The sequence below is a fragment of the Orycteropus afer genome, unplaced genomic scaffold (assembly GCF_000298275.1).
Source record: "Orycteropus afer afer isolate SDZICR_OR568_19922 unplaced genomic scaffold, OryAfe1.0 scaffold00097, whole genome shotgun sequence".
NCBI classification, from domain to species: Eukaryota; Metazoa; Chordata; class Mammalia; order Tubulidentata; family Orycteropodidae; genus Orycteropus; species Orycteropus afer.
In genome coordinates, this window is record NW_006921684.1 from 3180663 (window position 1) to 3194625 (window position 13963).

The window sequence follows — 13963 nt, forward strand, 5'->3', positions numbered from 1 at the left end:
GCCCTCAACAAGATGGATTGATATAGCGGCTGCCATGATGGGCTCAAGTACATCAAGGATCATGGAGCTGACACTGGACCAAGTGGTGTTTTGTTCTGCTGTGTTCTGTGTGTCACTATGAGTTGGACACAACTCGATGGCACCTAACAACAACAAATATTTGTGTGTGTCCTTTTTTTATTGGGATGTGAAAGTGTATCATTTTTGAGGTTACCCTGTGATTTATAATTTTCTCCCCGAGTTTAGAACAGACCATTCTATCTTGCAACTCTCTTGATTTCCTCGCCATTTAGTTCTGTAAGCACACATTTTTTCCCCCCTCTTTTTGGTTTTTAGTTGTCCTCACTTGCCAATTGATGCCTCTGGTTCCCTGTTTACAATCTTGTAAGCTTATTTTACTTTAGATATTTCCATAGCTGTGTTGATTTCTGGGTTATGTCATCTGGGTTATGTCCTAATTTCACCATCATCTTTGAGAGACAATTTTGCCAGGCATATAATTTTTGGTTGGAAATTTTTCTCTCTCAGTGTTTTATATATACCATCCCATTGTTTTCTCACTTGCATGATTTCTGCTAAGAAATCAGAGCTTATTCTTATTAGTTGTCCTTTGTAGGTAACTTTTTGTTTTTCCCATGCTGCTTTCAGGATTCCTTCTTTGTCTTTGGTTTTAGTGAGTTTGATGATGATATGTCTTGGTGATTTTATTTTGGGGTCTATCCTGTTTGGGATTCATTGGACTTCCTGAATGGATATATTCCCATCTTTCATCATTTCAGGGAAGTTCTCCTCCAACAAATCTTGGACAATTTTCTCAGTGGTTTTCTTTTTCTCTTCCTGTTCTGGAATTCCGATTACATGTAGGTTATTCCTTTTGATGGTATTCCACATGAACCTTAGGCTTTCTTCATTTTGTTTTGATCCTTTTTCTGATTGATTCCTTTCCAAAGAAGTAGTCAGGTATTTGTCTTCAATCTCATTAATTCCATCTTCCATTGATTAGATTGTACTCCTCTGCCCTTTCAATGTGTTATCTGTTTCTGAAAATTTAGTATTAACTTTCTGGATTTCCATCTGTAGATTTTGTATCATTTCTAATTTTTCATTTATTTTGTCATTTTAGTCTTGTATTTCCCTCTAAAATCGTTCTAGGGTTTTGTCTGTGTTTTCCTTAATTTTGTTAGTATTTTCCTTGATCTGTCTCTCAGTCCTTTGAAGGTACCTAAATATAATTCTTTTGAATTCCTCATCAGGGAGTTCCAATGCTACTTCTTCATCAGGGATGTGTTTTGGGTCTGTATCCTGGTCCCTCATTTCTACTGCTTTATCTTACTTCTTCGTGTGGATTGTGATGGTCTGTTGTCTCTGACACATAGTGACATTGTTTTATTTAGATCTTTGCTAACTTTCCAGTTCTTTGTGTCTGGAATGTCCTCATGGTTCCTGGCAAGTGGAGCCTATTCTATGGTCCCTGGAATTAGAGTGAACCCTGCCGCTTTAAATATCCAAAATTGTCAAAGCACTTGTAAACATTCAAAATGGCTGCACCTTCCAGACAGGCTAAACTCCACAGCTCAGCCCATCTCCCTCTTTGCTGCTTCCCCTTTTATTCACCAGCCACCAGTTCAGTCCTCTATGCAGCCCCTGGTTAATTTTTAGGCTAATTCTTAGGTCCTAACACCACTTGGCAATATCCAAGCTGTCTGTGCTGTCAGGACCACTGACAGACCACAGCTCCATATGTCTCCTTTTTCAGTGTTTTCAGGCAGGTTGCTCTACTAATTGGACTTTAGTCCACTTCTGTATCCTTCCTTTCAAAGCTCAGGCCTCCAGGATTACCTTATGTATCTGTATTAATTGGTTCCCCTTTGTTGAAGAGGGTCCGTGTAGCTTGTCTGCTTATTCCACCATCTTACTGGAACCCCTCAATGCCTTAACTTTTCAATGAACAAGAAAAGTGCAGAGGGTCTAAGAAGGCATTACAATCACCAAACAAATGGTACTTTCATTATTCTTTGCCAACACGATAATTCAAAGGCATCGATGCTTCTCCAGTCTTCCTTATTCATTGTCTAGCTTTTGCATGCATATGAGACGACTGAAAATATGTCAGTTACTCTTCAAAGTGACATCTTTGCTTTTGAACACTTTAAAGAAACCTTTTGCAGTAGATTTTCCCAATGCAATAAGTCATATTATTTCTTGTCTTCTGCTTCCATGGGCATTAATTATGGGTCCAAGTCAAATACTATTCTTGATGATGTCAGTCTTTTCTTTCTTTATCATGATACTGCTTATTGGTCCAGTTGTGAGACTTTTATTTTCTTGATGTTGAGCTGCAAATCACAGTAGTCTTTGATCTTCTTCTGTAAGTGATTTAATTCTTCTTTGCTTTCATCAAACAAGGTTGTGTCATCTGTGTGTCACAGGTTGTTAACAAGTCTTCCTTAAATCCTGATGCTATGTTCTACTTCATATAGTCCAGGTTCTCAAATTATTTGCTCAGCATAAAGATTAAATACGTATGGTGAAAGGATACAACCTTGATGCATACCTTTCCTGATTTTAAACCATTCAGTATCCCCTTGTTCTGTTCAAACAACTGCCTCTTGGTCTATGCACAAGTTCTACATGAGCATGATTAAGTATTCTGGAATTCCCATTCTTCACAATTTTATGCATAATTTCTTATGATCCACAGAGTTGAATGTCTTTGCATAGTCAACACAACACAGGTAAACATCTTTCTGGTATTCTCTGTTGTTAGCCAAGATCTATCTGACGTCAGCAATGATATCCCCTGTTTTATGTCCTCTTCTGAATCCAGTTTGAATTTCTGGCAATTCCCTGTCAATGTACTGCAGCAACCATTTTTTAATGTTGTTCAGCAAATTTTTTCTTGCATGTGATATTAATGATAGTGTTTGAAAATTTCCTCATTCTTTTGGAAAACTTTTCTTTGGAATGAGCACAGATATGGATTCTTTCCAGTTGGTTGTCAAGGTAGCTGTCTTCCAAATCTGTGAGAAAAGCTACTTTGCCTTGAATCAGTTAACTGGGTATAAATCTAAATAATCAGATGTATCCTCAATTTATACCCAATTGTCCGTATGATTCAAGGCAAAGTAGCTTTCCTCATAAACTGTCTACTCAGCTACTCAGTAAGACATGGACCTTAACTAACTTAGTATTAAGAACATTGTTATTTCTCTTCATAATTATCTTTGAGAGTAGAAAAATCTTAAATAAAATAAGTAGAATTTTCATAAATTAGTAAACTGGGATCACTAAAATGTCGATTACTATAAATTAAATCATAAAGATTGGTAGAAAAATACAAACTTACCTAATCTTTCTAGGTTCTGGAGCTCAACTGCTCAAGTTCAAATTTGGGTTCTACCACTCTCTTAATTCCTCATATATACATAATGTGGATAATAATTATTTGCCCTTTAGTGTTGCTCTGAGTATTGAGTTAAACTTAAAAAATTAAAATTGTAAGTTGTAAAATTTAGGACAGTGCTTGATACTGAATAAACAAACCGAAAAAACCAAACCCAATGCCTTTGAGCTAATTTTCATTCATAATGACCCTCGTTCACCAGAGTAGAACTGCACTCTATCAATGGCTGATTGTTTTGTAAGTACATTAACAAGGCTTTCTTCTGAGGTGCCTCTGGGTGTACTCAAACTTCCAACCTTTCAGTTAGCAGCCAAGTGTGTTCACCATTTTCCCTACCCAGGGACTCCAAGGTGGGTATTAGTATCTCAAATTCTGTGATTAAACTGAAGGGTTAAATACTCTGCAGCTATAGGCTGAAGTGAGGTTAGAATTCAGGTCCCTGTGACTCCAAAATATTCCTTCCACACTGTACTGCTTCTCTGAAAAATTAGTTCTCTTTTAGAGGTTGGGTTGAAAAGGGGAAAATTGTGACCATTTGAGGGTACCCATGGTTAGAGAAACTCTGGAAGAAAAGCCAAGTAATGTAAGAAATAGCAATGATGGGAAGTTGTTTTCAGACTCTCAAATCAGGGATAACTTGATCGTGCAAAATAGTATTATTATGCACAAATTAAGCAATTACAATGCTGATACACACAAATTACGTCAATATACACTACTTTCACTTGGAAGGGTTCAGCACATCTTATTGGCATAAATACATTCATCTTTATTGCATTCCCACCAAATGAGTTAGAATAGGCATTAAAAGCCTATAAGAAAGCGTGTGGGAATGTTTTCCTGTCTTTTAGACTCTTCACATCATTTTGTATTGTAACACCAAATCTCTGGTATCTTTACTCTTGGAAATGAACAGTTTTGCCAAAACTAATTTTTTAAAACACATTATTTGGTTGGCTTTTCCACCAGGCATTGTTGTTGTTGTTGTTATGTGCCGTCAAGTCGGCCCCGACTCATAGCGACCCCTCCTTGGGTTTCCGAGGCAGTATCACTACGGAAGTAGAATTGCCCAACCTTCCTTCCGAGGAGTGGCTGGTGGGTTTGAACTGCCAGCCGTCTGGTTAGCAGACAAGTGTCTTAGCCACTATGCTACCAGAGCTCCCTTCCACCAGGCATAGAGGTTACAAAGATGGACCCAGTTCCAACTTCCGCGGAGTTGACATTTTAGTTTAGGCTTTCAAGGAGAAGTAGTGAATGTACCATTGTGGAAAGCACATGGGCTTTGGAACCTGAGTTGTAAACTTCTCTCTCCACTTATGGGCTGTGTGACCTTGGCCAAGACTCTTGGTTTTTTGAAAGACTCAACTCCCTAATTTTTACATAATTGTTGGCTTCAAATAATAGCTAACTATAATTACTATGTAGTTATACTTCATGTATACATATCATGGGAAGAGGAGGGGAGTTTCCTCCCTTTATCACCTGGCATAACTCACTACATATTTTACGCCCTGTTCACAGAGAACTGGAACATGTTTTTCACTGCAGCTTAGCTGTTTGGGTGTGCCTGGGGAGGCGTCACAAAGAGCCTATAAAAGGTCCCCACCTATATCAGGAGTAAGAGTGCTGAAAGGGTCGCCCAGGGCGGGCACTGCAGCCTAACGTTCGGTTTCGGGTTGTTTTGCTTGGGCCAACATTCACTGAGCGTGGGTTCAACGACTCGTAATGAAAAGACAAGAGTTACAGAGCACCTTAAAATTATCTGCCATATCTTGGCCATCCCCACGCCCCCGTCCCCACTCCAGCCTCAAGCGTGAGTGAATGCGCAAATAAGGGTTTTCAGGCGTCTGTGGGAAAGCGGGAGGGGAAGGCAGAAGCCGAGGAGAGACCGGGCCGAAGCACACCCGAGAAAGAGAGAGAGCCCAAACCCCCATGTCGGAGGAAAACCAGCGGTCCGAGGCCAGAGGAAGCCGTGGCCGGCGCGAAATGCTGGAAAGGTGGGGACCGATGAAGACCAGTAGACCACGGTCCTCCTTGGGACTGCTTCTTGTCCGGAGGTGCAAATCCCCCTCATCCCATCCATTTTGGTTTCGACCTGGCGGATGGGCAGGGCCGTGGTACGCCTTCCCACAATGCTCTGGGGCGTGCCGCCGCCGTCGCTGCCGCCGCCTCCGCTACCGCTAGTGGAAGAAGATGGCGGAAGGCGGAGCGGCGGATCTGGACACCCAGCGGTCTGACATCGCGACGCTGCTCAAAACCTCGCTCCGGAAAGGGGACACCTGGTGAGGGAAAGGGGTTGAGGTGCCCGCGGTTTCCCAGGGATGGTGGGGAACTGGGAGAGAACTGCAGGTTGGTGTCTTTCACTAGTGACAGGTGCGGGCAGGTCCAGCGGCTGCCGCCCTGGGCAGTAGGATTTGGCTGCTGCAGGAATGTTGGGGCAAAGGTTGGACTGGAGATGAGGGTTAGGGTTCGTGGCCTGTCGGAGCTTGCTGAGAGGTTTGTAGGGATCGGCGGCGGCGGCATGCAGTTCTGTTGGTCCTTCTTCCGTAATGCCGCTCCCACTTCAGGCCTTCCCGAACCGTAGGTTATAGTCGTTCGGCTTGAGTCCTAGTGTATTTGACAGGTCCAGGTTTCTCGGCTTATTACAATCTCACCCGCTTTACTTCTCCAGTCATTTCCTTTCCCGGCATTGTCGGCATCTAAGTTCCGTCTTACTCTGTTTCTAGTGTTCTTCCGGGAGGAAGGCTGCAGGATGTTTGTGGTCCGTACTACACAGGTGGCATGTGTCAGGGCGCCACTTAAGAGAAAGAAACCCTAGTTTGCAGTTCCTTGTCAAAAAGCGGAGAGGAGTAGGGAACCTTACTTAGGCTTATGAGAGATACCACGTGGTCTTGTGCTGTGGCAGAGGCTTGATAAAAGCCGGCAGCGTTTCACTTAAAGTGCAGCCCTTCCCTCCTGTTTCAAGGATAACGTAGGCCTGCAAAAAGTAGATAAGTCCATTTGATTTAAGTAACTTGCTAATGTGGAAACTAATAATATATCAAAAGATGTACACTTAAATACTGAATAGGAGTATATGGAGATTTTAATACTTGTTGGCTTTATCAAATGACTTCCGGAATAATTGAAATGTGAATTTGTGACGTAAAGACAAACTACTTTTTGGGAAGGAAGGTGAAATCAAGTAAGCCTAGTGTATGATACAGCTATGTATATTTGAAATAAAACTATTCCTACATTTACTGAAAAAGGTAAGGAATATATTACATTGTTTGCCTCTTTATTATGGTAAAAAAAAAATTCATTTCTCACTTTCACCATAATAATGATACATAATTTACAAAGTATTTTTTTAAATATACAATCACGCATTGCTTTAACAGCCATAGTATGTTACATGAAGTAGGATGTTATGTGATTTGAATGCTGTTTGAACACTGTTTCCTACTCTGGTCCTTTAAATATCTTGAACAAGCCTTAGCATTGACGATCAACTGACTGAGGGATTTGCTTTTGTGTTTGGTTCTTAATCCATGGAGTTAGCAATTTCTCCATATCTGATACAGGTCCTGCTCTAAACTTGTAGCTTTCAGTGGAGCAGATCTTTTAACACATTGGAGAATTGTTTCTTTTTGAGAATCTTCTGATTGTGGAATGTGACATGCCTAAATAATAGACCAGTAGTATTCTCTGATTTTCTACCTTTATACTGTTTGATAACTTTTTGCTTTACTTCCAAATCCGTACTTTATTGCCTCTTGCTGCTGCTATCACTAGCACTGGTTTTGTCGCATTTGAAAGCTGTAATGCACTTCCCAGTAATATTTTCAAAAGAAAATTAAACAGAGAGATAACACTACAACACATGATTCACGAGATCGGATGCCACTGCCTACAAGTAGAAATATACATTATTATATGGTAAGCTTTTTAGATAGAAAATATGGTACAGTACATACATAAGCCAGGAACATAGGCGTTTATCCTGACTATCAAGACATATATGTTATAGGTTATATATGCTTGGTGGTGCAGTTGCTTTATATATAAGAGACATGAGATGCACGTGTTGTGTGAGGGGAGCTGTTATGTTCACTACGTCCTGTGGAATCTGGATTTCTGAACTCTATTATAACATTATGGGACCATGGACATATACATGGTCAGACACTGCTTGGATGGACATTATGCTGCCAATGACTGTACTTTAATATGACCTAATGGAACGAACATAGGATTTAGACTTGAGTTATATCACAGCTCCACTAGTTAACTTGCAGTATAACTTAGGGGAAAGTTAATTTATATCATTGCACTTCAGTGTTTTCATCTATGAAATGGACAATAATTTCATTATAACGGTTTTACCTTGAGTGAATTATACACTCAAAAAAGATTTGATACTTAGGAAAAAGCATTAAATTTTTAGTTATGTCCTAATAAAATACTGTGGGACTAGAATCATTTTCAAGTAAGGTAGGAGGGTGTGGAATTGAATTTAAATATTTTGATCTGAGTCTTCGTACTGTTTTCCTACTTTCTGGGCTGCATACTATATTTATATGATAAAAATACCTAAGAGTGTCAACATATACTTGTTGCATTACAGCACAAAATATGACCTTTGAATGACTTAATAATCATTGTTATTCACATTGGAGTGTTCCTGATGTTTATTTCTGTGGAGAAATTGGGCATTTCCTAGGATACCTGTGCTTACCTTTGCCTATGGATATTTAAAGATCAATCATTCCTTGCTCTGTATGCATGTTAAAGAACATTTTTAAATTCTTAACTTATCTAACTTAACCGTCCCACATAAAAAGATAAATGTGGATTTCCTTAAAATATAAATATGCAAATTAAAATTTGGATTATTGTTTATGGTTAATCTTGTTGTGCTTTTGGTATAAAACCAAAAACCCACTCCTGTGGAGTCAATTCCAATTCATAACAACTCTGTGGGACAGAGTAGAACTGTCCCATAGGATTTCCAAGGCTGTAAATCTTTGCAGAAGCAGACTGCTGCATCTTTTTCCTGTGGAGTTGCTAGTAGTTTCGAATCACCAACTTTTTTTTTTTTTTTTAATTTTTATAGTGATTTAGGTAAAAGTATGCATAGCAAATTCACTTTCCGTACAACAGCTCACATACACTTTATCTCATGACATTGACTATAATTTCCCACAGTGCAACAGCTCCCCTCTCACTTCCACCCCATAGTTACCTCTTCCCTGTGTCCTTCCTTCCCATGCACTCTTGCCGCCCACCCGCCCCCAGCTGTCTTCCTGTGCATACACGGCAGTTCTATTCTCCCATGATTGAACTCTTCAAGGAGTTATCTACCTAATATAAGTGTTCAGGTCATATGCCTGTCTTTTGTTTGGCTGGAAGCTACAGGAGCAGGTTCAGTACCACACCTGAAGGGCACCTAGGGGCCATAGTCTCAGTGGTTCCATCAGGCTCCATCAGACCAGCAAACCTGTTCCCTCTTTTTTTTTTTTTTAAATGATTTTGAGTTTTGTTCCACATTGTTCTCCCACTCTATCCAGGATCTCCTACACGGATCCCCCTTCCAGTGGTTGACAGTGGTAGCCGGGCACCATCTGGTTCTTCTGGTCTCATAGTCTTATAAGCTGAGGATTGCATGGTGTACCAGTCAGTTGGACTACTTGTTTCCATGTATCTTTGGTTTTCTACCCTCTTTGCTCTGGATGAGGAGAGACCCATTGTTGCAACTAGATGGCCCCTTGCAAGGTTTTAAGATTCCAGTTGCTACTCGCATAAGTAGGATGTGGAACAATGTCTTTGTGTAGTGAGGCAAACCACAGACTTTTGTGGTTAGCAGCTGAGTGTTTTAACCATTGTGCCATGAGCCCAGTGTAACACGTTTGATTTAGAGTTTGAATGAGCATAATTTGATGAGTACATATTTGACAATGTACTTGTGATCTCAACACTGCTAAAAATGTTTACTAATTTAGTTTTCACTAGGGCTTACATTTTGGAACTCAATAAAATGTTACATTTCTTATTTAACTGAGTATTTGGGTAAATCCTGTCTGTTTTTATATAGCTGAAATGGGCCATATGTAAATGGAACATTGTCTTGGTAAGTGTCTATCACCATCCCAGAGAGATTGGGCTACTGAGGGGAAAAAAATGATAGATTTAGCATGTTTATTCTTGAATGTTTAATACAGATGTTTAAAGTTATAGTTTAATGAATTTAAAAGAATAAATGCTTTTCAGATAAGTGCTGTCTTGTACTCTGGTAACTCTTAATTCCTTGTTCTTGTTGTTGTTGTTATTTGCCGTAGAGTCGGCCCCGACTCATAGCGACCCCTCCTTGGGTTTCCGAGGCAGTATCACTACGGAAGTAGGATTGCCCAACCTTCCTCTTAATTCCTAGGCACATATTAAGATTATTTGATTCTGGGTGAATGCTAGATTTTCTGTTTATTTTTAAACAGTGAATGATTTTTATTTGCAAACTGCTTGTCTAGTTGCAAAATTAAGTTACTCATGTCCGAAATAAAGAATAACAAACTTTATGGTATGTGTGCCACTAGACTTTATAGTAAGAAGTAAGTGAAAGCAGATGCAAGAAGAGTTAACATCTGTTAAAAGGTGAAGTAGAAAGTGACACTGATCTGTGTCAGAGTAAAGACGAAACCTCATAGTGTCATTTTTTGTCATGAGCTTCAACTCTGAGGAGAAATTCAGAAAATGATGAACAACATTGAAAAATAGAATTTTGGACCTATACAGAAAAAATGTGAGGGAACTAAAATTGTTTGGCTTAGGGTGAGTGAGGCTTAGGATGAGTGAAAGATAACTTAGTCTTCAAGAATATGGTGGGTTTTCCTGATTAGAAAAAATAAAATTTGTTTAAATTACATGAAAAAAAAAAAAACAAAAAAACCAACCCATTGCTATCAAGTTGATTCCAGCTAATAGCAATTGTATAGGACATAGTAGAACTGCCATTCCTATCTTTACAGAAGCAGACTACGTATCTTTCTCCTGTGGAGCAGCCAGTGAGTTCGAACTGGTGACCTTTTGGTTAGCAGTTGAGCAGTAAGCCACTGTGCCACCAGGGCTCCTTTTACATTACATTACATGTAAATATTTTAGTAATCGAGTATCCTATTTTAGGGGTTGCTATCAGTTAAATCAAGTCAGTGGCAACTAACAAGAAAATTAAATAACTGGAGTCCCTGGGTACTGTAGAGGTTAATGCACTCAGCTGCTAACTGAAAGATTGGAGATTCAGGTTTACTCAGAGGTGCCTCGAAAGAAAGGCCTGGTGATCTGCTTCCAGAAAATTAACCATTGAAAACCCTATGGAGTACAGCTCTATTCTGACACACGTAGGATCTCCATGAGTTGGAATCAACTCGAAGGCAATTCATTTTTTTAGTTATATAAATGAATTACAAGGAAAAATTGTAGGTTGTAGAATGCTGTTTGGATATTTCTTTTAAAATAGACCTATTATGAGTAAATAAAGAGATAACTAATAACTGCAAATGACCAAAATCACTACTTTTTTTCCTATTTTTACTTAGTTATTCTTCTCCCAATCATTTTCACTTATTTTTATGTGCAAGTATGTTCAGTGGTAATGTGTAGCTAACTTTACAAAGCAGCTAAATCTTTTATGTCATTTTGTATAAATCAATAACTCCAGTATGTTTAATTTAAATTTGGAGAGTAACTTGAATTTGTTTAGAGTCATTTAAAATGGGTATGACATAGTGTTTGAATAAATTGCCAAGGAAAATTCTGTCTAGTCAGTGTGGTTTTAGAAAGGAGAAATTGTTTTCGGTTTATGACATTTTCTTTTTATTCGTACTCTTTTTCTTAAGACATTGTTGAGATTTTATTGTATTTGATTCCTTGTTAGTGCAACTTTGATTGATGTTAACAGAAAATAACCTTGTAATCAGAAATCAGCTAATAATCCAAAGGGACAGTATTGATCAACATGAACCAAATTGTTTAGTATATACTGAATAAAGAACTTTTTATATTACTGTTAAAGTTAACTTTAGTTGTGCCAGGGAGTTTACCACCAAAATAGCCTAACATAAAGTTTATATTAGGAGCTCTGGTAGCGTAGTGCCTAAGGCACTTGACTGCTAACCAGAAGGCTGGTGGTTCAAACCCACCAGCCACTCCTAGGAAGAAAGATGGGGCAATCTACTTCCATAGTGATACTGCCTCAGAAACCCAAGGAGGGGTTGCTATGAGTCAAATCCGACTCGATGGCACATAACAACAACACAACAACGTTTATATTATATCCATTTACAGGAAATAAAACTAGAAAGCAAAACTTTGTTTCAGTGTTGGTAAGTTGATGAAGTAAGAGTATATATATATTTTTTAACATTTTAGTTGTTTAAAATCTAGAAAGTTTTACTTAATTTAAACATTCTCTTGTATGCTTTTAAATCAGTTCTAACTTGTTAGTGAATCTAAGAATAATGTACCCTATTTGACTAAGAAGAATCAGACTTTTTTCTTAATTTAACCATTTTCCCATTAACACATATAGGTGATCTTTTTATTACAAAATGTTTTGTGACAGTTACTAATCTTGCTTGTACAAGATTAATAAGATACTAAGAAAAAAAAACTAGTTTGTCAGTCCATGACCTATACCATTTAAAAATATGGATGTCCCAGGTATTTTACATATATAAACTGACTGACTTATAACTATATTTCTAGGGGATAGCTGCTATTTATTATTTCCATAATTCCATTAGGAATCCTAGGCTCAGAAAGGTTAAGTTACTTGATTGTGGTCACACAGTGGTATAGGTAGGAGTCTTAATCTTTAGTTCTGCCCTTATTTTAAAGATTCATTTTAAAAAGTAGTTCCTTTTTTTTTTTTTTTTAAAGGGGGATACTTTTTCCTGTTTAAATGAAATCTATTTTATATTTAGCAGCAGAATTCTATCATTTTTTTTAGACACCTGTCTCTTGTGACTAGTCAATTTAGATATGATAGAGTATGTAGAAAATCTTGACTTCTTGCTTCCAAAAACATATTTAAATATGTTTAAAAATTGATAGGTGCCTAACTGAATACATGGAACAACCAAAAAAAAATTTTTCCAAAACTGTTTTTAAACAAAACAAACAGGGATCATATTCTCCTAGATTTCGGATTTTAATTCTTTATGTGTAATTACAAGCTTTTATTAGAAGTGATGTGGCCCCTTCTTATATAGTTTTACAACAGTAACACATCAAGTAGGTAGTAGCTTTAGGACATTTTGTTTTAGTTCAGTGAGTTTTGCATCTTAGTTATTGAATATTGCCATTTTATTACGTGAGTTTAGATTGAGAATAACTTTGTTAATAGGACATGATCATTGATGAAAGTGAATTGAAACCATCACTTGTATTAGCAGGGAGTTAAGAGTTAAGTAGAGAATCATTGATAAAGGTGTTTTACATGTTACCTGGTTTCATCCTCAAAATAAAGATCAGAGTATATATAGATACAGATATATGCTGCATAACATCCATTAGGATGACATCCCACCACATACCACACATGGTAGTCCCATAAGGTTATAATAAGAGCTCAGAAATCCCAGTCGGAGAATGGGATGCAGCAGATGTACTTTGCTAAGTACTTTAGATCCTGTTTCTCTGTAGCTCTCAGGTCCCACCCAGGCCCTGGCATCAGGGGGAGGGGGTCCCAGGTCCATCCTGGGCATCTCTCTTATATGCAATATGGTGTTCGCACAATGGCCAAATCACATAATGTCCTATTTCACAGAATGTATGGTGCATGTTAAGAGAGGAATGCCTGTATTTATATTCCTTTCTTATAGATGAGGTATCTGAGCATAGAGAAACTAATTTGCTTGCCTGTGGTTCACAGGTATACCAATGAACATTTATTAAATATTTACACCGACCAAGTATTTTATACTTAATACATTTAATCCTATGCATCCTTTAAAGTTGTTGTTGTTAGGTGCAGTCGAGTCGTCTCCAACTCATAGCGACCCTATGCACAGCTGAACAAAACATGCCTGGTCTTGTGCCAGCCTCACGATACTTGGTAGGTGAGCCCATCGTTGCAACCACTGTGTCTATCCATCTCATTGAGGGCCTTCCCTTTCTTCATTGACCCTCCACTTTACCAAGCATGATATCCTTCTTCAGGGAATGGTTCCTTCTGACAGCATGACCAAAGTAGGTGAGACAAAGTCCGGCCATTCTCACTTTCAAGGGGCATTCTGGCTGCACTTCTTCTAGGACAGATTTTTTAGTCCTTTTAGCAGACCATGGTGCTCTTAGCATTCTTCTCCAGTACCACAACTCAAACGCATCAACTCTTCTGTTAAAGTATGTGGTCTTATTTATATTATTTTGCAGATGTTTGACAAATTTCAGAGCTAGTTTAAATATCTGGTTTATAATGGTTTAAAAGCTCAGTGTTGTTGTTGTTGTTGTTAAGTGCCGTCGAGTCGTTTCCGACTCATAGCGACCCCATGCACAGCAGAACGAAACACTGCCCGATCCCGCACC

General features: G+C 38.5%; 1 protein-coding gene across 1 annotated transcript in view; it reads left to right on the forward strand.

The window, feature by feature from the left end:
* Positions 1-5596: 5596 nt before the first annotated feature.
* Positions 5597-13963, forward strand: part of USP15 (ubiquitin specific peptidase 15) — a 214626-nt gene continuing 206259 nt past the window's right edge. Inside the window, exon 1 of the mRNA XM_007942749.1 lies at positions 5597-5685. Within this exon, the coding sequence (XP_007940940.1) occupies positions 5597-5685 (89 nt within the window). The remainder of the gene's footprint in view (positions 5686-13963) is intronic.